Source organism: Camelus ferus, chromosome 18, assembly GCF_009834535.1.
Source record: "Camelus ferus isolate YT-003-E chromosome 18, BCGSAC_Cfer_1.0, whole genome shotgun sequence".
Classification (NCBI taxonomy): Eukaryota; Metazoa; Chordata; class Mammalia; order Artiodactyla; family Camelidae; genus Camelus; species Camelus ferus.
In genome coordinates this window covers 5,723,267-5,749,067 of record NC_045713.1, presented here as the reverse complement: position 1 = coordinate 5,749,067, position 25,801 = coordinate 5,723,267, and the positions used below count along the sequence as shown (strand labels likewise).

At 51.0% G+C, this 25,801-nt stretch overlaps 1 protein-coding gene across 13 annotated transcripts in view; it reads left to right on the top strand.

Annotated features, from left to right (window-relative positions):
- Positions 1-25,801, top strand: part of CUX1 (cut like homeobox 1) — a 354,203-nt gene that overhangs the window by 301,004 nt on the left and 27,398 nt on the right. For 10 of the 13 annotated variants that reach the window (XM_032459626.1, XM_032459630.1, XM_032459625.1 and 7 more), the window contains 3 exons: positions 15,225-15,527; positions 17,649-17,837; positions 21,790-22,054. The exons of the other annotated variants lie outside the window; for them this stretch is intronic. In XM_032459626.1, the coding sequence (XP_032315517.1) occupies positions 15,225-15,527; positions 17,649-17,837; positions 21,790-22,054 (757 nt within the window). The remainder of the gene's footprint in view (positions 1-15,224; positions 15,528-17,648; positions 17,838-21,789; positions 22,055-25,801) is intronic. 13 annotated transcript variants of the gene reach the window in all.

The following is a 25,801-nucleotide window of genomic DNA, read 5'->3' as shown; positions in this document are numbered from 1 at the left end:
AGGACTTTGGAAGGCTCACCTTCTGTCCTCAGCCCCAGTCTCATAGGAGAGGTCGTGTGGGTCTAATGAATGGCTTTGTGCTTAGTTACCACAGCAATGAGGTGCTCATCTCAACAGCAAGCTGCTGACACGGGAATCTGTTTCCCTCACCCATCTACCTCTTTCTGCCCAGCTCTGTGGCCCTCGGCATCTCTGTTTCCCTTAATGATTTGTACGTCAGACTTGCCAGTCAGTTTGATGATGAAGGAGCGAGAAACTGGACTTGCTGTTGCATCGTCACCTTCCCCTCTTGGTGGATGTAACCATTTCTTAATGTTCCTTTGATGATTTGAGCATTGGGGTGATGGCCTTGGACCTTAAGGAAAGTTGATGCCATTTTCAGCGAGTGACATATGCTTATTTTGAAGGCCGTTGAGGTCTTGATGAGGAGTAAGGAGAACAGAGGGTTCCATGCCAATCATATGAGTAACTGTAAGGAGAAAAAATGGTCTTTAAAGAATAGCCCTTCAGAACCATTACCTGTCCTACCTTTCCTGGTAGCCTAGTTTTCTACAAACATTTTTGTGTTGGATTGAATCTTTCAAAGTCCCCAGTGTCTCGGGTTGTCTTCGACCTAAATGGCAAACCTATTTGAAGACAGAGTTGCAAGTAGTCCTTTGGGATTGGCTCTCTGCATCTCCCTTTTGTCCGTCTCCCATCCCAGCTATCTTCCATCAGGTGCCCTGGCACCGCTTAGCCATAGCGATGCTCAGGGAAGCGGAGGAAGGACTCCCAGCAGGGGAGGGGTGGGGCCAAGCAGGACTGGTTTCATCCGAGTGTGGCCTGTCGTCACCGCTTATCAGTTAGCAGGGCATTTTTTAAAGGAAGAAAACCTTGAGATGTAATGATGTGTGTGTGTGTGTGTAGTTAGGTACACAGGTACATAGTTAGATATGATCTAGGATTGGATTTTTTTTTCCTTTTTCATTCCTTAGATCTCATTTCATATTCATGGTTCCTTGGTGTGATTAATCTTTTTGCCCCAAAGGAAAGAAGGAGACAAGAGGCAACTCTAAAAGAGGGAGAAAGAAAGGGCACGGAGCAGGTTTTCCTGGATGCGGCTTAGTCATCACGTTACCGAGAAGTGAGAGAGAGGGGTCGCCTGCCTGCTGCACTGGGCTTTGTAACTTTCTAATGTGGGGGCATTTCGTTACTGTCGCTAACAAGCATCCACACCTGCTTCAGATGGATGATCGCAAGCCATACAAATGACAGGATGGCCCAGTCTCCTCAGATTAATTATAAAATACCCAGCTTTTTCCCAGCATGTCATTCAAGAACGGTGGGGTCCAAGCCTCCTCTGCGCATGGAGAATCCACAGCTCCCCGCCACGGAGCTCACTCAGCAGAGCACCAGTGTCCTGCTGAGGAGCAGCAGCTGCAGCCCGTCTCTCACGTGGGCCGTCCCTGTGCGCCCCCTCCCTGACATGAGGACCACAGGACTGTCTGCGCTACGTGGCCTTACGCAGCCGGGAGATTCCCGCAGCCACAGGGCCCAGTTGGGGACAGGCCAGCCTTTTTTTTTTAATATGCATAATGGCGCTTGCTTGGGACCCATGAAATGACCGGGAGAACGTGTCCATGGTTTCAGTGCTCTGACCTCAGCTGTAGGGCTCTGATGCAGCTTCCTCGAGTGAGCCATCCGTTCCTCAGTTTTAATGACTAAGTCAGGCTGGGGCGTTTGGACAGCATATTAATAGGAAAAGGAAGGGCTATTTGTACCTCCAGAAAATTCCACGGCACCGTCTAAAGCAGGCAGAACTCTTCATTCAATACCCAGGACTAGAGCTGATTTGTCTTTTTTTCTCCTCTCTCTCATCGAAATAAATCAATGCAGGTTAACTCCTGGTGCTCTCTAAGAAGAATTATTCTAACCCTCAGTTATTTTAAATAGCTGAAAAGATTTGTATATACGTAACTGATTTATACATAGCCATAAACTACAGATCGAAAACATAAGCGAATTCTGGAAAGCCACGTGTGAACTAGGAAGTGCCCCTCCCTGCGCAAGGGGCCACTGCTCACATTTGTCCTGGGCTCAGCCCTCTGCACCCAGAGACCATGAACTTGGCAGCTGGAGGAACCAAGTGCCCCATTCACTTCTCTCTTTCTTGGTTGTAACCTGCATAAGAGCATTTTGATGTTATCGGGGGAGCCCCGAGGAGGGGCTGGGCCATGAAGGGCGAATGGGTCAGGGAGGAGAACCTTCCAGGTGGAGGGCTCTGCGGGTACGAAGGTTCGTTGATGGGGGATGATGTGGCACGTGTGGAACCTTTGAAAAAAAGTGAAAACATTAGAAGCCCCTAATTCAGGGGCCTTTTATTTTTCTTTAAAAGTAACAGGAGGAAAGTGGGTTCTGGAAGAATTTTGTCTTTTCTTTATGGAGAATATTTTCGTTATTACTGCCTTAAGGCCTGTATAATAAGGAGAAAAGTGTGGGCGGCAGGACAGAGGGGGCTCCTTGCTCCTCTGAGATGACCTCAGTGACCTGCTCCCACGGCGGCGTTGGGCCGCGGGATGCCTGACCTGCTGCATCTCACCCCAAAGCGCCCCTTGCCCCTGTGGGTGGCTCTTTCTTGAGAGGAGGTGGACTTCAAGAGCGTTGAGATGCGGGCTGAGGCTCAGCACACCCAAGAGTGGTCTCAGAGGAGGGTGAAGCGGTAGCTGGGCGGCCCCCGCTGGCCTGCAAGCTGCAGAGAAGGAGGACGCATGTCTCACAAGCGCCCTAGACAGGTGACTTGTCTGCGGCACCTCCCTGGATCACCTACGGGCCTGCGCTGCTTTTTCAGCCTTCCTAGCCATGCCTAGCAGTTGTGGGACTCCCTGTGGGGACTGGGCATGTGATCCTGAAACCACCTCCCTGTGACATTAACCCAGGAGGGAGAGGGAACACGGAGGCCCTTTCGCTCCTGTGATGCATTTGTGGGAGGTGGGGGCGGTGGATAAGCCAAGCCCTGCCCTGCCCGCCCTCCCCGAGAGCACACTGCACCTGCAGGCCCCGCACAGGCATCCCTGGGGCGGCAGCCACTAAACAAGACGCCCACTCAATGTTTTGTCTCAAAGCAGCAGATACTGTCATCATGATCCTTGGAAAAAGCTGCTCCGGCACAAAGCAGCCCCCGAGGGTCTCTGTTTCATGCGTGAGATTTGTCACTGTGCCTCTCCAAAAAAAGAGGAGAGAATCAGAGTAACCCAGGGTAATAGATTTATTTGACTTTTTTTTAAATTATGGTTTGGGGGAGGGGGTTGAATAAGTAAAATACATCATAGTTACAAAATGCAGGATTTCGAAGAGCTTACACCCTTTTTAAAAAATAAGTCGCCCGCCCTCCCTCATCCCCAGCCCCTAGGCGCTCTCCCCAGGCGTTCCTGTTCCTTTTCTTCGGAGAGTCTGTGCCCCGAGATACTTGGTCTGCACAGAAGGGAGCACACGGGGCTCAAGGTGTGCCCTGCTTTTCTCACCTGGCAATAGACTAGAGAATCTCCTCCCCTTTTCACTGCCATAGGGAATTCCTCTGTCTGGACCTACCCTATTTTAGTTAACCAGTCACTAGCACAAGATATTTAGATTGACTTTAACAGCAGAGCCTAAGAAACGATCCTGCAGTGACCAGCCTTGAGCACGCATGAGCAGCAGCAGGATGCGGTGGACTCAGAGCGGACAGCACAGGGCTCGGCTTGTCTCTGCCACTGGGCAGCTGTGTGGCCTTGGGCAGGTGACTAGACCTCTCTGTGTCTCAGTTTCTTCTTTAAAATAGGAAAAATAAAGTACTGTCTCCTAGACTCTAGAGAGTTTTAAATGAGTTTGTTCAGGGTTTGCTGTCCTTGCAGCCTCTGGCACGACATGTCATTTCTTCTTTCTTTTGGCATGACATGTCATTTCTTCTTTCTTTTGGCATGACATGTCATTTCGTGTGCACCCGGAGAGCTACAGAGCAATGACTTGCACACAAGGAATGTCAGGCCCCTGGCTCTAAAACAGAGGTGTCCAGCATTCACTCCTTGAGTGGATTGTCACGTGAGAGCATCACCAATTGGCAGCGACACGAAGGGTCAGCTGCAGGGTGACCTGCACACAGCTCTCCAGATTCCTGGCTTCCCCAAAACACTGTCCATCTTTGAAAGTTGCCCGTCCATCTGCCATTCCATGAAGTTGACCCAAAATCTTGAGCTCCAAGAGTAAGACTGTAGGTCATCACTCATTTGGGGCAATCTAGTTCGGAACCAGGCCACAATGTCTGGATGGATGTAGGGGTGCTGTCGGCACAGGTGAGTGGCAGCCGCATCTCGTCAGCTTCTCTCGGCCTCTTGGCTGGGACCCGCCCTCCGTGCTGGCAGGCCCCAACTCCCCGTGCGGAGGAGGCCCCGGCAGGCCCTGGCCACGGGCCTCTGGACACGTTTCTCTTTCCTGTAGATTTTCTTTGGAGAAGAGAACTTACGGTACGTTGGGCATTCAGTACAAGAGGCAAAAGTAGGTCATAGGAGCAAACGAGGACTTGAGTTTTCAATGCTTTGGTTCCAGGGAAGGATGAAGAAGCTTAAATGCTTAAAAACCCTCAGGTGATTTTAAAAGGTGGAAAGAATAAAATGAAGAAACTCACGTATTTGCACCATGGATGTGCCGAGCGCAGTGCTTTTAATCCCTAATCAGTAAGCGGAAGTGATTTCCCCTGTCTTACAGATGCCCAGAGAGGAGAGGCAGTTTGCCCCTAGTCACGGAGGAGGTGGAGAAGCACACGGGGTGCTGCGACCAGAGGTCTTGCTGCCCTGGAGGGGTCTGCAGGACGCCTGGGTGCAGGCGAGCTGTCACTCAGCCCTGAGGACTTGGTCCCCCATGGTGGGTGAAGGGCTGGTCCCTGGAACTACACTCAGAGAAGTCAAGGCCATGTTTCAAAACAAGGAACAAAACTGAGTGAAAATTATAAATGGACATATGTTTTAAAATCATATCCAAGATGAGCAACTAACAGAAAGTCAGATACCTCAGTGACCCTAGGAGGCATCCCTGACGTTTCAGCCTGGGAGCTGGGCAGAGGGAAGGGAACCCAGCAACAGATCAGTGGCAGAGAGTCAGACCCAAGTTTATGAAGTTTTGTAACAGAGAGTGGATAACCCATCTGGCCTGTGATGCAGGGCCATGCTGCCTTGAAACCCCTTCCAGGCTGAATCCAAGGAAAATACACACAGTGGCCCAGGGTTCCTTCCCTTACGAAGGGACAGCCCACCTGTCAGCTGCCAGAGGCCCTCAGCCAGCCCAGGACCCCCGGCCCAGCCCCCTGCAGACTGGCCCTTAGTCCACGGTCACGCTCAGGAGTGAGAAGCGGGTCACAGAGAGAACGGAGCGAGCCAGGCAGCTTCCTTCACCGGCTTCATCTTGATTTTGTGTTTTGTTCTTCCCTTTGGAACTGGATTCCTAAATATAGCCTGAGTCTGAATTGGCAGATGTTGGGTTTGTCCTTTACAAGAGGGCCAAAATTAGTCTTGTCATTTGGCACCTAAATAAAGCAGCCAAACTGCCTTTGTACCAACTTTGCAACAAGGAGGGACTAAGCTTTTCAGTTGATTTCACTTGATAAGGAAACTTTCTCAGCAGCCAGAGCAGCACCTCTGAAGCCAAAAGGCTGGGTCCAGAGAGATATGCCTGCCCCACAGCCTGACCTCCCCATTCCCTGAGTTGTGGTCAGTTTTCTTGCACATGGTTTAAATCCCTCTTGAAACTGGAAGAGGAGGATCAATACTCCTCAGAAATAGCATTTGGAGAGAACAGCAGTGGTGACTCTGATTTGGGGAGGAAAAGAGCAATCCGTCCGGAGTGCCTGGAGCTGGGTTAGTAGAGGGGCTCCCCAGGGGCAGCAGAAAGATGTTATAATCAATTACCACATCATAACACTGATGTATGATAATTACTGAGTGTTTCTCCTGAGATAGTGCAGCATTTGGCTGGGATGCAGTTCTTTCATGGTCCACTGCCTGATTAATATGCAAATAATAGTCTGATTGCATGATGAATGCAGAAAATGAGTTCGCTGATAACGTGAGCACTGAAGCGGGAAGATGATAAATTACTTTTACTGACTGTCGTACATTAAGTACCCTTTCTCAACAATTTCATCACAAATTAAGTAAAGCAGTATGGAGAGATTAGGAGGATGTGTAAAATAATGTACCTTAATAGCTTTTCTAATACCGTCGCATCCAACGAAAACGTCGCTTGGTTCTGCTCAGCACGGCCCAGGGCCCATGTAGGGCCAGATCAGTTCACTCACCTGCGTATTGGTGGGAAGCCAGGACGCAGCCCACCGCACTAGCACGTTCACCGGCTGTGATCAGCCAAGGATTCTCTAAGGAACATTCCGTCACAGCCCAGACATCCTCATCCTCACGACCTGCTGCCTGGCAGCGTTATTAAGGGGATGGGCTGCTCTTGGGGCAAATGCTCCAGCCTCCTCACAGATGGGCACCTCCCGAAGCCTGTTGTCCACCAGGGGTCTGGGGGAAAGGAAGGCTTCTGAGCCGCAGGCCTAGAAGGCTTGGAAAGAAAACAATAGTCAAAACCACCTCTGAGATCCTCCAACTCTTAGAAATCTGGGAAGATGAATTCCACTATTAGAATGGCGGTACGAGCTGCCTACCAGACAGCAGCGCTGCCGGGGAAGGACGGACGGGTTTGCCCAAAGCCAGAAAGGAACCCTGGAGAAAGAAACACATGCACACGGGCACGCGAGTGCGCGCGCGCACACACACACACACACACACACACACACACACTGATTAATCTTTGATTACACCAGAGCAATTTAACTAGAGGGTTTGTTTTTTCCCATCTCAGTAATATATATTTAGACTGTTTGTATGACATACATTTTCTCTTAATGCACAGGGACGCATTGATAAGTGTTCATACACACAGCTGGTTCGGTAATAAGGTTATTGAAGGTAATTTGAAAGCATTATTTCTAAGTCGGTGTGGATCTGCAGAAAAACTAGGAACAGGGCAAGCACTGCGCCCCTGAAGCAGAGCCGGCTACGCGTCCCGGGGTCGGCTCTGCAACCTCGCCCAACAGAGAGTCCGCTGCCAAAGCTGAATAGTGATGTAAGGTTTTTTGTTTTTAATATTCTCAAACTTCACTTTTGATGTATTTCCTTAAGAGCTTATAAAAGATACACAAGAAAAATAATGGAAACCTGAGGGGGAGCAAATTTACACCTCGAATCCCCTACAGTGCCCACCCTCAACCCCTCAGGTGAGCACTCCCCGGCTCAGGCGCACATCACCTGGGCAGCTTTCCCAGGTGCAGCTCAGAACTGCTAGGGTCGACTTTCCCAGTGTGGGGGGAAGCCATACCAAGAGTCAGGGAAGTGCCGGGTGGCAAGGATGGTGCCTGATGGCAGGAGCCCCCCGGATGCCTGTCGCCTTCACATCCCCTGCGTCCCGTGCTGCGTGCCAGGCGAAGGTGACCCGCCGAGAACCCACGTCTGCCTCCTCCCTCGTGTGCCAACCTCCATCGTCAGCATCCCGCCAGACTCACGGGTTCGCCATCCCCATCCCCTGTGATGAAACGCAGCCAACGCTGAGCTCAGCCTTTTCTCCCCAGAACCGTTCTCCCTCTGGCGTTCCTTTTGAAAGCACCACCGTCTCCATGGTCACCTGACCCGGGGGAACCTGGACTCCTGTCCCTCTTACAACTCCTCCCAAGCACGCGCGCGCGCACACGTTTCCTAAGCATCTCTGGGTTTCCTTCTTTCTTTTCCCGCAGCCCGACCCTGGCCCAGATCTCAGATCACCTCTTTATCTATAGTACAGCCAGAACCCTCTCTCCTGATCGCATGTCCAGCTGGGGCCCTCCCCTCCTTCAGTCCCTTCCCTGGGTTAGAGTCCCACCTTCTTAGTGTGTGACCCGCCCCCCTCTTCTCTTTCTTGTTCCCTCCCCCTCAGCCTGAGCTCCAGTGTCACAGCCATCTTTGGGACAGTGACTTGCTCAGTGATGTCTGCCTGGCTCCCCAGGTGCCTCCACCTCCAAGTACCCTGCTTGGCACTTTCAGGGCTCCTTTACTGAATAAAAGGCAGGCCCTCTTTTCAAGTGGCTTGGAAGTCAAGCTTGGGGAGGTCAGCTAGAAATGGCACAAGTTAAATAGAAACAAGTTTTTTTAAACAAGTTTTCTTTGTTAGTAAATAAACTACTTTGGCTTCTAAGTCACTAAGAGTTCCTTAGGCAGACTTAAAGAAAAATGTTCACCTCGTATCTCATTTTTACTATTGAAACAAAAAGATATCTGATAGGTTTGCTGAGATTTTCGGTGAAGCCAGATGCCACCACCTCTTCGGGGGTTGGCTTTCCCAGGGACAGGGCAGACCCGCCTGGGCCCCTGGGGGTGGGGCCAGGGGCAGGGAGGCCCCTCCCCTTTCTCCATTGCTGGCGTCAGGTGCAGGCCCTCGCATAGAAGGCTGTTTGTGGTGGGGCCACTTTGGGTGCTCTAATGTGCCTTAGTATATTGTTAGGTTGCTTTTGTTCCTTTCTAGCTGGGAAATGTCTGGGCTGTGGTAGGAGGGGTATGGAAGCCCCTGTGTGTCTGTGATGGCTGTCAAAGTACCCACGGATTTTAAGTCCCCGCTAATCAGTCAAAAGATCACTCATAGTCAGAAGCAAAAGAGTCCACATATCTACGTTGGCTGTGTCTAATGGGGATACGTGGCTGGAGAAATAGTGGGGGTGGTCCTGATAGGGCCATGCGTATCTGCCCAGAGACTGAGTCGGGAGTCATCGACGCCACCAGCTGGGGAAAGGTTCGGTGCTCAGGGATGTCAGAGAGAGGGGCTCACGTCACTGTGTGGCATTAAAATACAGGAGGACAAATTAGGCTGCTCTTCACCTTTGACGCACAGAAGCTCATTATTCCTAAAGAGGCCCATCAGCCGCAAACCCCCAGGTTGGGGGGTCTCTTTGGAGACCACATGCACCCACAAGAGTCCCCACGTGTCGGCTCAGTCTCGGTGTCCCCATCACCATCCCTACATCTGAACTTGGCTAGGGAGCATTCCAGGCCGGTGGTCACCCTGCAGTGGCTCCTGAAGCTGTCATCACTGTCAGCTGGAAAGGCCCTCGAGCTTTGCAGGGTCCTTCCAGGTCACCAGAGCCCCCACTGGACCAAGGATGCCAGCACCAGGCATTCCAGAACCTCTGCATGTCCTTGCATGGCCACGCCACTTTCCATGCCAGGGCGCCTGTCCCCCCTCGGGCCCCATCTCCATCTGCCTCCCCAGCACTCTCTTCCTCTGCTCTCTGATTTCCTCCCTCCCTCCCTCATTCAAGTTCACATGCGCCAGGCCGTGACCCTGCTGCTCCCCTGGCCTCCTCTCTCCAGTCTTCCACACTTGTCTGTCTTTGTAGTCACTTGGAATTTCCTGGCTTGGCACGGGCTCGGAGCCTAAACTGTGGCCGTAATGAGAAGTGGTGCATCAGACCAGCCGCCAGTTAAATAATGTTTGGGTTCTTGTCAGAATGTCACAGAGTACCCTGTCATTTTGTTTCAGCAACTTGTCCTTCTGAATGCACAGTTCGCCTTATGGCATGCCAGCAGTAAAAATGTCACTTACAATAATTACTTTTTGGTGAAAATGCTTGCTGACTTCCTACCTTCAAGCTGTTTTTTGCACAGTGGGGAGATAATAAGAAATGACTTTATCCTGACTGCTCAAATGAACACTAAATGGAATTTGGGTTATTATTACTGCAGATTGAGGGCTGGGTATGGAAATTTAAACAGAGGATCGGATAAACTGCAGAGAGATTTGTCTCTGAAAATTACGGCGGGTGCGCATTTTCAATTGGCTTCTATTGAAAACTTAAGGCAGCTGTTGTTTGCCTGCTGTTTGGGGGATATGGTATTTTTCATAATCCTTTTATATAAGTTCCTGAGAGCCTTGGTCTTTCCGAGGCCCTGAGTCCCTGTTGTGCTTTCTGCATCTTACTCTCCGGGCCACTGTTCTGCAAGATGCAAAGCCTTCCCCCCAAAATTAATCCACAGATCACTTTTTAAATGTAACCCCTTACTTCTGCTGTCAGAGTTGGATAGATGGACTGTGTAGCTGGGCTTTTCACGCAAATTACCCATTTTCAGTTGTCCCAGTCCTGCAGGCTGCAGACCCCTTGAAAGCAAGGTTTGTACCTAATTTCTCTTATGCCTGCTGCCGAGCAGAGTGCAGGACACAGAGCAGGTGCTTTAAAAATGTGTGAATGAGAGAGAGACTGAATGAAGGCAGGCAGCCTGTTGTGATACCACAGTGACTGGCCGGTGGAGGCCTTCCACCCTGAGCTGGTCAGATCCTCGCTCCACCCGTGCGCCCTGGGCCAAGTCACGCTCCCTGTCGGAGCCCCGGTTTCCTGGCCAGGAGCACGAGGTTTCTATTTCCACCGCAGGACTGTTACGAGAACTGAATGAACAGTGTGCAAGTGCCCTTCAGACAAGGTTCTAAGTGCATTTTGGTTCCCTTCTCACCCCAGCAGTGGGCTGGCTCTCGGGCCTCGCCATGACGTCCTGGAGGTTCACACGCCTTGATCCGTGGAGTGTAGAGAGACAGTGTCCTGGAATGTGGCCCAGTCGCTCTGCCACTAACGGCCACGCGGGTGCAGGGGGTGTGGGCACCGCCCGGACGTGCAGGTGGGCTGTTTAGAATACAGAACGTCTGACGGGTTCCTGGCTGTACAGCTCTGGGCACGACATCTTATCTCTGCCCAGTGAGGGAGATGGACGTGCCTACCTCACACTGTAAGGCGGTGAGGGTGAAGCAGTTCATTCCCGTGAGCCTCAGCGCACATGGCGAGAGCATGAGAAATGTGCACTTAAGCAGGAGATGCTGCTACACGTGATGACAGAGCAGGGTTTCTTAGTACCATCTTCCCCTTCTCCCCAAGATGTCCCTGCCGCAGGGCACCCCCTCTCGGAATGACACTCCACGCACCAAGTAGCCCGGGCAGAACCGGAGTACTTCTCCCCGCCCCCCTGCCCACCCTCTTCAAGCCACCATCTGACCCCTACCCTGAGCGACCTCCCGGTCCCCGCCATGCTGTTGGCAAGTTCATTCTCTGTACAGAAGCAACAGTGAACTTGTTTACTTTCTTACTCTTCGATGTTAGATCTATATTATTTCAAACATGACCTTACAGAATAACTCAGCCACCTGCCCACGTACCCATCACCCAACTTGAACCTTAACTTTTGGTCATAATTCAATCCTATATTTTTGAAAGAAATAAAACATTAGCCTCTCCCTAATCTCATTCTTCCTGGAAGTCAGCTGCCGTCACCCTGACTTTCCACATTACCATTCCTGCACATGATTTTACACCCCCGCCACGTGTCTAAGAGCCACATGCAGCTTACAGTGCCTGCAGGCTTTCAGCTTCGTTCTGCACCTTGCTTCGCAGGCTCACCCTTACACTCTGGGTGCTGGTACGTGTGGCTCCTGACCCTCTCGCCGCTGTTTACGGGACGTGGTGTATTGTATGAATGGGCCCTGGCTCCTGACTGCACAAAAATTAAAACAGACACCTTAGCCAGTTCAAAGGCCCTGCACAACCCAGCCCCTGGGGACCTCTCTCTGCCTCATACTCTTGCTACACTCAATTTTATGGATGCCTCAAACCCATCTGGTGTCTGGAACAATCTACCTCCCTTCCTCCTCATTCCTACTTCTCCCAGCTTAGCTGGCTAATTCCCTGTTCGTGCCTGAAGTCCCCCTGAAATGTCACTCTCCCAGGGAGTCTCTGCTCTCCCAGGCCACATCAGTATCCCCACCCCCTGCTTTGTGTGCCCATCTCCCCGTCTGTCTCCCATCAGAACATTCATCATCCTTGAGGAACTTCTGTTCAACAGCCACTTCCCCTCCAAGGTGTGAGCTCCAAGCAGGCGGGTCACCTCTGGCCGGTTCACTGCCGTAGTCCCACTGGCCTGCCTCAACAGACTTAGGGAACGAGAGAAAGAATTACGGAATAATGCATCTTTATTCATTCTTTCTGCTGGCACTTTTGTCCTAGGTAAGTTGGTATTGAAATGTAATTCACATACAGGGACGTTCACTCTTCACTCGTCGAAGTGTTCCATGCATGTTGGTAATCAAGATACAGAATAATTCCATCATCCTCCCCAAATTCCCTCGTGCCCCTCTGTAGTCAGCTCCTGCCCCTCGCTCCTAGCAACACCGATCTGTTTTCTGTCCCTATAGTTTGACCTTTTCCAGAATGTCATCTAAATGGTATCACACGAGATGTAGCCGTTGAGTGTCCCCGGCATCTGTCTTGTGCCCGGGACTGTGGAAGCAGCAGCAATAAATCACGCTTGTAGGGGATCGTTACATAGACAAGTATGTTCCAGTACAGTTTAATACCTACTCTCTTTTCTTTAAACATCAAATTCAGATTTACTTAGCACTGACCATGTCTCACTACAGCCCTGTCTACATTTTTCAGATGAGGAAACCAGGATGTTCCAGGAGGTTAAGAATCTCATACAAGTTGGCACAGCCAGCTCGTTGAGGTGGCCCCCATCCCCAGTCTCAGTGCCCTAGTGCCAAGCCCAGGGCTCCTCCTTTTTCTCTTGTTTAAGTTATTTTTAATTACACAGAGAGCCTAAAGCCTTGTTCTTTCCAAAAGTATTGTTTTAACCAGAGGTCTCCACTTGCTAATTTTTGGAAAAGGAAAGTAATATTTCTCCTTCTCTGTTGACTATGTCTCTTCTTCTGTCTTGTAAGCCATGAGCACCTGTCCTCCTGGCACCGAGGGGCCCAGCCTCCTCGCCAGGGGGCAATGGGAGCTGGTTGATGGGTTTGGTTTTGTGTTGCTTTCCAGAAATAGCTTTCTAGAGAAATGAGAATGACTCTCTCCAATGTGATGTTCTGAGCATATGGACTCGTGGTGTGTCCAGCGGTCCCATTTCCTGTTGTATCTGTCCCGGTGTCTCCAAAAACATGGGCCAGTCCTCTCAGTGAGTGACCTGAGAGCACGTGTGTCTGTCAGTGAACAGTTGTCACTCATCTGGTACAGTTTAGACACAGGCTCAGAGCAGAGGTGCAGATACAAGGCACGTGGTATGTCTCAAGGCCCAGTGGGGTCTCGCTCTTGGGGGTCTGCCTCTGTCTGCAGTCACGGTCGGGAGCCCAGAGGGACACCAGTAATGTGCGGCACACACCTCGGCTCAGTTCTCTCGGGGGGTTTCCTGACAAAAATGCGTGTGAGTGTCTTGCTGAGAATGCCTGGAAGGGAAGAGTGCCTCCCCAGGAGTTATTCAGGGGGACCCACCTACACCTGCGCCCAGAACAAAACAGGGATGGCGCTCGGGCAGCAGCACCTCACAGTGTGTTCTCCAGGCAGCCATGATTCTGACCTTGCTGTGGGTTAAAGGACACCAACCCGAGAAGGAATCTGTTTATCATGTAGGGGATTCATGCCATCCTTGACAGGATACGGTGAGCAAGATGGATGGTCTGCCAAATTGGTCCTTCGCATGGGTGAATCAGGGCAAATTTACAGTACAATTCCTTTGCTGCTTCAGATACAAAAATAACATTTGCTGGGTTTTATATCCAGTTGTATGATGACCTGGAGGTGAGCAGAAAGAAGAAATCCGATTTGTAGGATTCACATTGCCTTTAAGATTTATATGGACCATTTCTGCCGTTTACATCTGTCTCTTTTACATCTTTCACAAACCAGTGTTTTGTTTGTTTTTAACCTGATTTTCCAGGTTGAGGACACAGCTTTATGTGATGGTGAAACTCTGTACCAGTTTAGGACAATGGATGAATTTATCGGTTGAATTGCAATTGTTTTATTTGGGATTTTTATCTTTGTCGGTATTTATACAAAATATCACTTGTACTTGGAATACACTTTCCATCCTCTCGAGTTCAGAATAGGTCGTTATCCTGGATAGAGTGTGTCCAGCAAAGGACACTCCAGTTACATGGTCAATTGAAATTCAGTTATTACTTAGAGTTAAATTTTGTTTAGTCAGGTAATGAGTATTTTGGGGGCCACCCGTGTGTTTTCTTTGGGATTTTATCTTTGTAGGTATTTATACAAAACATATGGTAATGTGCACTGCGTGGCCTGGCCTCTGAGTTTTCTGCCCCGGGGGCATAGAACCCACATGACAGCGCCTGTCCTGGCCCCTCACGCATGGCGCTGTGGGGTCTCACCGTGCACCGTGCCTGGTGGGAGCAGGGATGGTGGGAGATCTCACCCAGACACTGAGCCAAAGATAGGTTTCCCTCGTGGGTAGGACCACAGTGCGAGATCACTTTGCATTTTCCTCCTGGACATTCTTTCTCTATTTGGAAATTAAGAAATGGCCAAAACCTTTATTCCAGGCACCCCAAAACTAGAATGGATGTCAGGGTGATGCTAACAGAGAGGCAGAAGGGACCACTCACCAACAGAGCGCGGGTGGCACTCCCCACCAGGCACCTGCAGCAAGACAGCAGAAAGGAGAGCGTGGAGACCTGGCTGCCGCTGCTGTGGCAGGGACAGCGTGGTGCAGGCGCGCAAAGAGCGGCGCTTTCAGAGGCACGTCCCGGGATCTGACGAGAGCAGGGCGGTGCTCCTCTTCTGTGGGTTCCCTCCAGGGCGGGCGCCGTGGAGCCTCCTGGAATCACAGGGAGAACTGACCCGGGTCCCAGCTCAGCTCGAGGCCCGGGACCTGCAGCCAAGGCTTCAGGCCTCTTCTTCGAGGGTCTTCATCGCTGGGGTGACCACACCATAGGCAGTCCTCACTGAAAGTAATTGGTCCATTTCGTGCTAGAAATTATGGACAAAAAAGTATGCAGATTATATTCTAGCCAAGGTGCTTCTGAATTACAGAATTATGGGGTTCCCCTGGAAGAAAACAGGAGTGTAAGAGCATATGATTAATAGGACATATTTTTTAACAAGATGCCCTTTATTGAGCCTTCAGAAACCTGTTGAAACCCCTCGTTTTCCTTCTATTGCTGTTAGTTTTTATTTTTTAATACAGAACATGAGAGATTTCTTCTCAGTTAAAAAGCCATGATACAATCATTTAGATCCACAGGCTGCCATACGGCCTCCTTCTCATACAGGCGTTTAATTAGTAATTCCCAGATAAGGAGAGTGGACGTCCGTGGGGAGACAGCCATATTCAGCCTTGGTTTTCCATGTGCTTCAATTGCAGAAAGCACTCCAAAGACCTCTGCCAGCTGCAGCCCTGCGCCCGAATCACCGATGAGCTCTAGCGAATCAGTGAAGAGTTTGACTGAACTGGTCCAGCAGCCCTGTCCCCCCATTGAAACAAGTAAGGATGGCAAACCGCCCGAACCCAGCGACCAGCCCGCTTCAGACTCTCAGCCCACCACCCCACTGCCTCTCTCCGGACACTCAGCGCTCAGCATTCAAGAGCTGGTGGCCATGTCTCCAGAGCTGGACACCTACGGCATAACCAAGAGGGTCAAGGAGGTGCTGACCGACAACAACCTCGGTATGTTCCCTCCCCAGCCTCGAGGTCAGGAAGCGGCGGGTCGTCTCCTGTCAGGAGTTTCAGGAAGAATAGGGGGAGAGGGGCTCTCAGCCAAAGGGTTTAAACATTCACAGGCTGCCTAAAAAGAACCTAAAAGTCCTCCAGTTGTCAACGCTAAGGCTTCACAGCGGGCTAGAGTTCCCAGGTCAGCCCCACCCGGCCAGGCCAGGCGCTCCGACCACCCAGTGGAGCCCCAGGTCCTCAACGGGGCAGAGCCGGGTGGCATCGGCAGGGGCCCGGCAGCATCTGGATGGCGTCGTGGAAGGAGCCCGACAGACGGGGTCAGGCTTTGCTGGGAAGACACATCAGCGATCTGAGGGGTGAAACTTCCCCAGCAGGCAGGTGACTCCCTCTTCCTGGAGCAGGAACTTCCAGAAAAGCCTCCACGGCAGCGTCACCCTGGATTTCGAGATGAGAAGCAGGCTTGTGGCTGCTCCAGCGGGTCTTGGCTTCTCCAGAAAAGAGGCGGCTTGGCCCCCCTTCCCTCTGAGAGGAGTAATAGACACAAAGGGGGCCAAATTATGGCTGAATAAGGCAACTGGTCAAGACCTAGGCATCCTCTTAACCTTTGACCTGGTCATGGGGTGTCCATGGGTCAACCCCTTAAAAGTCACACGCAGAACGTGTCTGTGCACATTTTAAAGGGTGAGGGCCGGTAGATTTCTTCAGGTTCTCAAATGGGTCTGTGACTCCAAAACAATTGAGAGCCACTGCTGTGAAACCTCTAAAAGTAAAACAAATAATTTTCCAAGAATAATCACTTGATTCCCCCCCCCCATGCAATTGGGTGGGTCAAGCAGATAGTAACTAGCTGTTCATATATATCACTTTCCTGAACATAACAAGCGCCTTGGAATGAAGTGAGATTTGCCTACCAGATTAGAATTGGGTAAAATTAAAACAGCCACAACAAAGACCTACGATGTCTTTAGGCTAAATTAAGAGTTTGAGAAGCAGAGAAACCATAGGTTTACAAAATCAGTAAATGTACCTCTCACTTAAAATGACTGATACCAAAAAAATTTAATTTCTCAAATCCAAAGCTTCCCCTGCAGTAAACTTTTAGTTGGAGTCCTGCTTTTTACAAGGCAGTGCTCCCCTGCCTTAACCACCACCCTGTGAGCACAGGCAGGGGTGCCTCCCTCTCACAGGTGCAGGGCGTGAGCCGTCACCCACAGTCCCCTGCACTGAGGCGCAGAGCCGGGGTCGTGTTCTAGACACTTTATGGAACCCGACACTGGCCTCCGTGGTCCCGGCCTGCGTTTCCACTCAGCAGTCTTGTTCAGTGAAGTTCTCCCATCAGGTCCTTCAGGTAGTGTCTGGTTCCCATTTGTACTTTTAAAAGTGGTGGCCCCTCTTCACCTGCAGCTGAATAGCTCTCAGAGAAGAGAAATTTCCTTTTGAAGCCTCTGACGAACACTGCAGACCATCACCGCTGTGTCCTGCAGAGCGAAATACCCTCTGATCAGCTTAGGGAGCAGGCCTCTGGCCGCGGCCTCAGAGGAGGGGGGGCTTGGTCCACTTTGAGCTCCAGTCAGCAAAAGCTGCTTGGATGGCGGGGACAGATTTTAGAATCAGAAATGGCCTGCTTTTCAGAAAAACAGAGCTGAGGAGCTTTTTCTCCTGCTCTTTCCTGCTGTGACCCTGGGTCAAGTGGCCTGTTTTCTCAGCAAGACCTGATAACGTTGCTAATGGCGAAAGGAGCCGGTGCAGACAGCCCTGCGGTTTGGGTTGTGAAGGAGAGGTCTCCCACACGCTGCTTACCCTCCTGAGCTCGGGTGTGGGGCGAACCACCTCTGATGAACGCCGCAGGTGTTATCCAGGCCTCCGTTCATCGGAAGCCCAAAGGCTTTTTTGAGAGAAACCTTGTGTGTCAGCAGAATGAAAGAGTCACCAACAGAGTCTGTCACAAGTCTCGTTAAGGAAGTGCTTCTATGAAGTGCTTGTTCTAAGCCAAGACCCAGCCTATCAGACTCTAGGTCTTCAACCCCCATTTCTGATTTTTAACCTTGACACATACTTGTCCTGCCAGATCCCTGGGTATCAGCAATGACATTTATCTCGGTCCTGCTTTCTCTCCAGGTCAGCGTTTATTCGGGGAGACCATCCTAGGGCTCACCCAAGGCTCCGTCTCCGACCTCCTTGCTCGCCCAAAGCCCTGGCACAAGCTCAGTCTGAAGGGACGGGAGCCCTTTGTCCGGATGCAGCTGTGGCTGAATGACCCCAACAATGTGGAGAAGCTGATGGACATGAAACGGATGGAAAAGAAAGGTAACTCCCTGCCGCCTGCCCTGGCCAATTGCTTTCTCATTTAGAAACGCGTGGTTGCTTTTAAAGCCTTCACACCGAGCTGATGAGGGACATTGATCCGTGACCAAGGGACTATAAGGCAGGGCAAAGGATTTTTTTGACAGTCATCCACCGATGAGTACCTAAAGGACTGGGAAGATTTGTGGCTTTTTCTGCCTAGCAGCCTGAACCCAAAGACATTTAGCACCTAGAGGCACTTTGATAATTCCTCAGCCACCCTGGCGGCCAGTGTATCTTTCTCTTCTTATTGAGAGTAAGGCCACTGAGTGTTGGTTCCTTTGTTGTCTTTTCTTCTGTTGGGTGAGTGAGGTATTACAACATTTAATTGCACACAGACCACATGCCAGGGTCTTCCATATATAATCCTATCAAAGAGGTCATTAAAAAAATGCATTTGTAGCTAAGGAGACTCTGGTTGAGAGAAGTGAGCTGCCTCCGTGAAGGTCGCCCAGCCTGGAGAATGGCAGAGCAGATCCCTGCCAGAACAGACCTCTCTCTTGCTGTTACTTCCTAGTCTCTGGGGCTTAGCGGGTACGGCCTCCTGCAGGGCCAAGCGCAGTGCTTTTCTCCAGGTACACCCGGAGCCCTTGAGTGTTGATCAACATTCTTCCACGGGCCACAACACAGGAGGGAATCCTAAAGGATTTCCTTGGCGGCAGAAAGTGCCGCCTCCTCTGTCTCCTGGTTGGCCCTCGGACGTGCTGCTCCTGGTTAGGGAGTCCTCCCGTCAGAGGGGACAGCCCTGGGTCACCTATAGTGCTGTGAGCTCCCTTGGTGGCTGAATCTGAATCCTTCAGATGTGGAGAGTGGGCTCCAGCTGCCGGGCTGGCCATAGGACTCTGTGACCGCCCTCCTTAGTCAGCTTCTGCAGAGGACCTCAGCTAGAGGGTGGGCATCACAACCCCCTACCCAACCACCGCATGATGGTGCCTGGCCCCACCCCCATCACATCTGAGCCAGGGGGTGGGTGGAGCCCAGGCCTGCACCCTCTGAATTCCCCAGGGGTGTCTGCTGTTCACCTCCAGCTGAACATCACTGTTCTACCCAACCAAGGAAAGGGCTGGAGCTCCAAGAAGCAAGGGTGTCTGATGCCAGCTCCGTGGGGCTGGCCTGGTATGACAATAGAGGCTTCTAGTTCCTAAGTACCTCCTATTTGCAGACTTCACTCAGTCCACATACCTCCACCCAGTATAGATGTCATTATCCAGGGAAAATGAGGCTCTGGCATTATGAAACCTACCTGACTTCAAGTCGGCATAAGCAGGAATCCAAACTTGGGCTGTCAGACTTCAGAGCTGGCACCCTCAGACACATACATGTTTGGCTGCTTTGTGCTGAGTGCCTGCCACGCTGGGACCAGGTGCCCAGGCAGTGGCCTTCCACTCCCTCCAGGCCCTCCGGTGGGCTCCTGCCCTGTCCGCCCTCCGATGTGCAGCTCCAGGCCCTGCTGCATGCTCCCGAGGCCCGGTGCCATGTAGTGCCCCCACCAAAGCTCTTTCACTTCTTTATTATGGGAAATTTCAGACGCAAACATAGAAAGAATGACCCTACATATCCATCACCAAATTTCAACAATTACCAGCGCCCACCCAAGCAGTTTGAAAGCTGTGTGCACGCTGTCCAAAGGCAGCGCCCTCCTGCCTCGAGCTTGCTGGGCCTGCAGCTGCCTCCCGACGGCAGCTCTGCACGTCCACCCAGCCCACCGAAGGTCACCCCCTGACCACCTGCTGGTGTGTTTTTCCTCCTGGGCCAGTAGAAAAGGACCTCAGCCCCCACAAGGACATCTTTGGGGGTTCCCTAGGCCTCCTCTCCCCTTCTGCACAGGCTCTGAGCGCCATCTTGTGTTACCAAAGAGTTATTGGTTCCACGGGGCCAGGGCCCCTCCGCACTTCCCAAGGTCCCTGAGCAGCTGCGGGCCCGTCGTCTTCTCTCCCTAATGCGGATGCTCACTAACCAGCCCCAGCAGGAGACCAAGGCACCTGACCCCGCAGACATAGCAGCAGGTGACCCAGCGCACAGGGCTTCCTGTGATTTCTGTAGACTACTGGTCATCCGCCCAGTGCCGGGGGCTGGCTGAACAGACCAGGCTCGTCTCTTTCTGGCCTCTGACTCTGTTATATTAATTTTGGGAGGAGAAGATTTGCTTCTCACTTGTTTCTGAGTTCTAATCATAGAATGGCCCATTAAGTAACTCCTGAGACTAAATCTCTACATCTATAAAATGAAGATAACACTTTCAGGTTGTGAGGATGAGAAGGTACCCAGGACAACCACCAGCACATATGAGTGCTTAGTAAATGAGCGCCATTAAAATAATTTGAATCCCTTTAAAATAGGTGAAAATAAATTATGCTCCCAGTCGAACTAGGTTACAGATTCCGCACTCGGTACTCCTGGCTACAGGGTGCACATGTGGGCCGTGCTGCCCTCCCTCCCATAAAGCTTGTGATTCTTCCCCCTTTAGCGTGAATCTTTTATTGTTCTCCTTTCTTTCCTTCTTGTAAATCCTACCTGACTTCAAGTCGGCATAAGCAGGAATCCAAACTTGGGCTTTTTTTCTACCCTGGTCTGCCCTCTGCTTTCTGTTCCCTTTATGAGATGGCCCTTGAACCAACCTCTTCACACAGCTACAAGCACATAGACACACACACTAGCTAGCTCGTGGGCTGGGCTCCTCTCCATGGTGGCCACATGGACCCTAATAGTCTTCTGTGACATTTGAGACTCGAGTGGCAGTGCTGCTGAAGTGCGTCTCCCTGGCTTCCCGCGGGTCCCACAGACACAGCCTCAGGCCCTGCTCCCATGCCGAGGCAGGGCCGGGGGACTGGCCACCCCCTGGCAGGGCAGGGGAGGCAGACTGCCCAGAACAGACTCACGTCGACCTCAGTTCTGTCACTTACTAGCTGTGTGAGCTCAGGCAAATCGTGGAACCTCTCTCGGCTTCAGTGTTTTCATCGATAAATAGGGATGGGAATGGTCTCTGTCCCACAGCGTAACTGGGAGGATTAAATGATGAATTTTAGCTGCTGGTTGATGCTACCACTTTTACTGCCCCGTGCCATTTGAATTCAGTGATATTATTTCTCATCTTCCAATGGTTTTAGGAAGATTTAAGGAATTTCCAAACCATATTCCAAACTAGTCCACCAGAATGACCTTTATAGACGATTCATTTGCTCAAGAAGTCTGGATGGTTTTAACTTGAAGCATAGTAGGTGATTAGTGATCCTAACAGCAGAAGGGAGCCGACAAGCACAGACAGCACTGACAGAGTAGATGACTTACAGTCCAGGAGTCACCCCCCCATTTACCTCGCAGCCCACTCAGCACATCCCCAAGGGACAGTCATACACGGAGTCCCTGAGGTCCCTGAACCTTGTCGCAGCCCACTGCCCACCACTCCTCCTAACCCTTGTCCACAGTGAAAAGACACATGAATGGCACAAGCCCTCCCCACTTTCTGGAGCAGCCTCCCACCAGCTACCTCACTGCCTGTTTTCTTCTGGTTCATCCCTCTGTCCTTCCAGATTCAGTTTCCACATCACGTCTCCTAGGAAGCCTCCCCGACCCCCACCAGCACTCCCCTCCGGGGCACCCTGTGCTTGCCTCCGTACTGCCCTCTATAGGGCCATCTGTCTATCCCCGTGTCCCACTAAACAGGCACTCCTGCAGGGACAGACGGGGACCCACAGTACAACAGAGCGGGGCCTTGAGGAGAGCATGCTGGGTTTCAGAATGGTTCTAGTCCAAGTGTCTTGAGACGCTCTTAGAGGAGGAGAGAGGCACAGCCAGCTGCCACAATCTACCCAGAAGTCACGGGGGCGGCTGGTACACCGTGTCGCACGCGGGTCAGGGGCCTGGGTGGACCTGCCGGCCAGGCCTGCACCTCAGTCTGACTTCTCCCCTCCCTCAGCCTACATGAAGCGGCGGCACAGCTCGGTCAGCGACAGCCAGCCCTGCGAGCCCCCCTCCGTTGGCATCGACTACAGCCAGGGCGCCAGCCCCCAGCCCCAGCACCAGCTGAAGAAACCGCGGGTGGTGCTGGCTCCTGAAGAGAAAGAAGCTCTGAAACGAGCATATCAGCAAAAGCCATACCCGTCACCAAAAACCATCGAGGAACTCGCCACCCAGCTCAACTTGAAAACCAGCACTGTCATCAACTGGTTCCACAACTACAGGTACGGTGGTGCCCCCGGCCCAGGAAGCCGCCGCTCCCGGAGGGGCGCCTCCAGCCCCCGCTCGGGGCGAGGCCAACCTGCTTGGCAGCTCAGGAACTGTGCGGGGCGGTCTCGGGACGCGGCCTGGCTGCTAGGGACTGAGAACTTGGTGTCTGGGCAGTTGTTGGCCTTTTATGTTAAATTGGCATTTTCAACTCCAAAGATGGAGTCATATAGGTAGGGACAGTCCATATCTTCTGGATCAGAAAAAAAAAATCTCTCAGAGACATCATTTAATAAGGGAGAGTGTAGGCACGTATGGGTCCACAGTAGCAGTTTTTTGGATTCTTTCTCAGGGTCTTTTACTGTATTGTTTTCCAAATGAGTTTGACTAGTTTTGTAATTAAATAAGTAGTGTGAGACCCTTCCTTCTGGGGAAGTCATGAGTTGGTGCAGACTTATTGAGCATCTACTAGGTCTGTAGACACTGAGCTACGTGTTTTAACCAACATGGTATCACTTGATCCTCCCAACTATATAGGAGATACAGTTTTATCCACATTTTACAGATGAAAAACAAACTGACCTAAGCAGGGAAGGGCCCAGTGCTTGCCTGTAGAACAAAGCAGGCTGGGACAAAATATTTGGATTAGATAATGGAAATCCACTGACAGATAATGAATTGTTGATCACAGCTGTAACCAAGACTCCCTGCTGCTAGAAACCAAGAATTCCCAGCGGCCCCATGGAAATTCCTGCCTGTTTAATGCCCTGTAAGTGGCCATCTCAATCACTAGTTCTCATCAGATCATTTCCTCTAGGGCTCCATAAAACTGGGGTAGGCGCCCCTGGTTATACCGAGATGACAAGTACACATGGATAGCCAGTGCGGGTGGAGCCCTCACGGTTCCTCACCTGAAACAAGTGGCTGGTAACAGCAGGTCATGGACAGTCGGGGCTGGAGGGAGGAGCTGTCTCTAACTGGTCCTGGCCTCATCTGATAGGTTCTGCTGGAGTTTTTGAAAGGGCCCAATAAACCTCCCAGGTTCTGAACAAGTTGGACATTCTTTAAATGTTCGATAGGAGCCAAAATAATACCTTTATTGCTGATGAAGGCTATGTTAGCAGATGTAGCTTAGTGCGAGAGCCAGACAGGCCTGCTCCCTGACCCTGAGAACCGGGCAGATGTGTCCATCATGGCAGCGCTGGCCCCAGGCAGGCCTACCCACGTGTGGGCTGGCTCCCCAGAAGACAAAAAACGTACACAAGCTGAGCACAACCAGCTTATTCATCCTAAATTTACCGATCAGATAGAAACAGAGGCAGGGCAAGGTGAGCAGTTACGGTGATGGAGCTCCCTCTATGTGGAAGGAACGTCAAGAGTAGTGAGCAGGTGCAGTGATGGAGAGTGAGTGGAAACATGGGCAGAGGCCCACCGGAGCTTCTCGCTGCCGGTGTTACACAATCCCATTTTCACCTTCTAGACACAAAGGTGCATTTGAATGTGTACTTTCCAATCTTCTGCAAGTTATGTCCATTTTAACGCAAGTATCCTAACTCTGGACAGAAGTGCATGAAGCTGTAGATTGCTGAGTTTATCTGGGTAAAAGTGCTACCAGTTACACAAAACATCTCCAAAGTCATGTCCCCTGGCCCTGCTGGGGCCACCTTTTCTTCCAGATGCCCCTAGAGGCCTCAGTTAAGTGGCAATCACTGCCTCCTGACCAGGGCACACAATCCCTGGGTTTGTCTTGCCGATCTCCTGACAACCATGGTAATGCCGTCTCGTGGTGGTCAGCTGGTCGTCATGGAGATGCCTCAGTTGTACGTTTAAGCAAATTCAACCATAAAGAGAGAAGGGAGAGACAGACAGAGTAGCTTTAGAACCTCCAAACTTAGTCATGAGCTCAGATCTACAGTAGATGCTCAATAAATGCTTCCTGTCAAACAACTCCGCGGCAAAGCAGGCTGGGAAGGTCACATGGGAGCACCACGTTCTGGGAGCAGAAATTAGTTTCACCCACAGAGACCTGGCTGACTCTCCCGGAAGACGTATGATATGTGCAGGGTCTTAAAAGAAGAACTGAACTAGAGAAGAATTTTATAAACCACAAAATAGGCAGGATGAGAAGTGGCACCGGGTCATTCAGAATGGGCATAAAGCCCAAAGAACGGAAGTCACTTGCCTAAGGTCGCCTAAAGGAAAAGTGCAGAGATTCCAACTGAGCAAGCCTTCTCTCCTTGGCTTTAGCTCTCCCCTTAAATTCTCAGTACAGAGCAGCTTTCCTGGTATTCCCCACAGAGCTTCGCACAAGGACCAGCACACAGTCGCTCTCAGCACACACCCACTGAATGTGTTTAATTCCCAAGTGAGAAGACAGTTCCTTAGGTCCTTTCCGCAGGAGTTAAACAGAAGCTGATTTTATTTTTTACTGCACCACTGGAACCCTCGGAGTAATGCTTGGGCTCCATTTTTGCCCCCATCAAAAAAAAATAAAACTTGGTAGGGGGGTGGGTATAGCTCAGTGGTGCAGCACATGCTTAGCATGCAGGAGGTCCTGGGTTCAATCCCCAGTACCCCTGTTAAAAATACAATAATAAAAATAAATAAATAAACCTAATTACCTCCCCCACAAAAAAAAAAAACAAAAATTTTCTTTAAAAAGGAAACTTTTAAAAATTTTAAAACAAAACTTTACTTCCTTTAATCCTTTCACCCCAGGGAAACTAGAAGTATTTTAGGGTGACCATTTCCCCAGGAATGCTGGAACAACCTACCCCAGGACACCTGGTCTCCTGGAGAACAACAGATCCACCCAGTAGAACCTCTTCCAAGTACTAAAAGCCGTGGCATCCCATCGACTTTGAACAACTTGTCTGAAAACCAGATTTGCAGCTGGGACCTAGTCCTTCTAGAGCAGAAGATGATCTTCCTCACGGACATGGAGACAAATGTAGGCTAAGAACGATGACGTCTCATGTCTGTCAAGCACATAACACGTGCCAGGCACTGAGCCAAGAGCTTTACAGATGTTATCTCATTACCTGCTCTGATCACAGTCAGTGCAGTGATGCCAGCCCCATTTTACAGAGAAAGGTTATACACGTTAGCCGAGCTTGGGAGAGTGGCAGCCTGGATCCCAGGCCCCAGGCATGAAGTTGTCCCTTCCCTCCCTCAGTCCTTCTGTCTCAGCCTTAAACACTTACAACAGGGATTTTGTCACTCAAAAGGCAGCTAGATGGTAAGAATAGTTCCTTTTTTTTTTTTTCTGGTCTACTTTGTGTCCCCTATTTTATGCGTTAATATTTAATCATAACATCTCTACAAGGAAGATGCTATTCTCCACATTTTTCTGATATGAAAACTGAAGCTCAAAAAGGCTGAGGAACTTGTGCAAACTGCCCAGCTCATGAGTGACCAAGCCAGATTTCAAACCCAGGTTTGCCTGGCTCCAAAAAGCCTGTGCTCCGTTCTGGGCCAGGCTGCCCCTGAGACTCAGAGCCCTTGGTGGGCCTGTTGCCTGGACAGAACCAAACCCTTACCTGCCTATCTAGCCTCCCACCTCCCCAACCAAGGTGGAATGGGACTGGGTGTTCACCCCAACTGGATTTTTAGCTGTCAACAGGCTTGAAAGCCAGTAAAGAGCAGGTCCACCCTTCTAGCAAAGTTCCCAGCAGCCTGTCGACAGGAGTTGCCATTTCATGGGCTCCCAAGCTAGCCCCAGGGAAGGAAGGTCTTCTGTTACCCGCTGGGAACTTCTGGGGGAC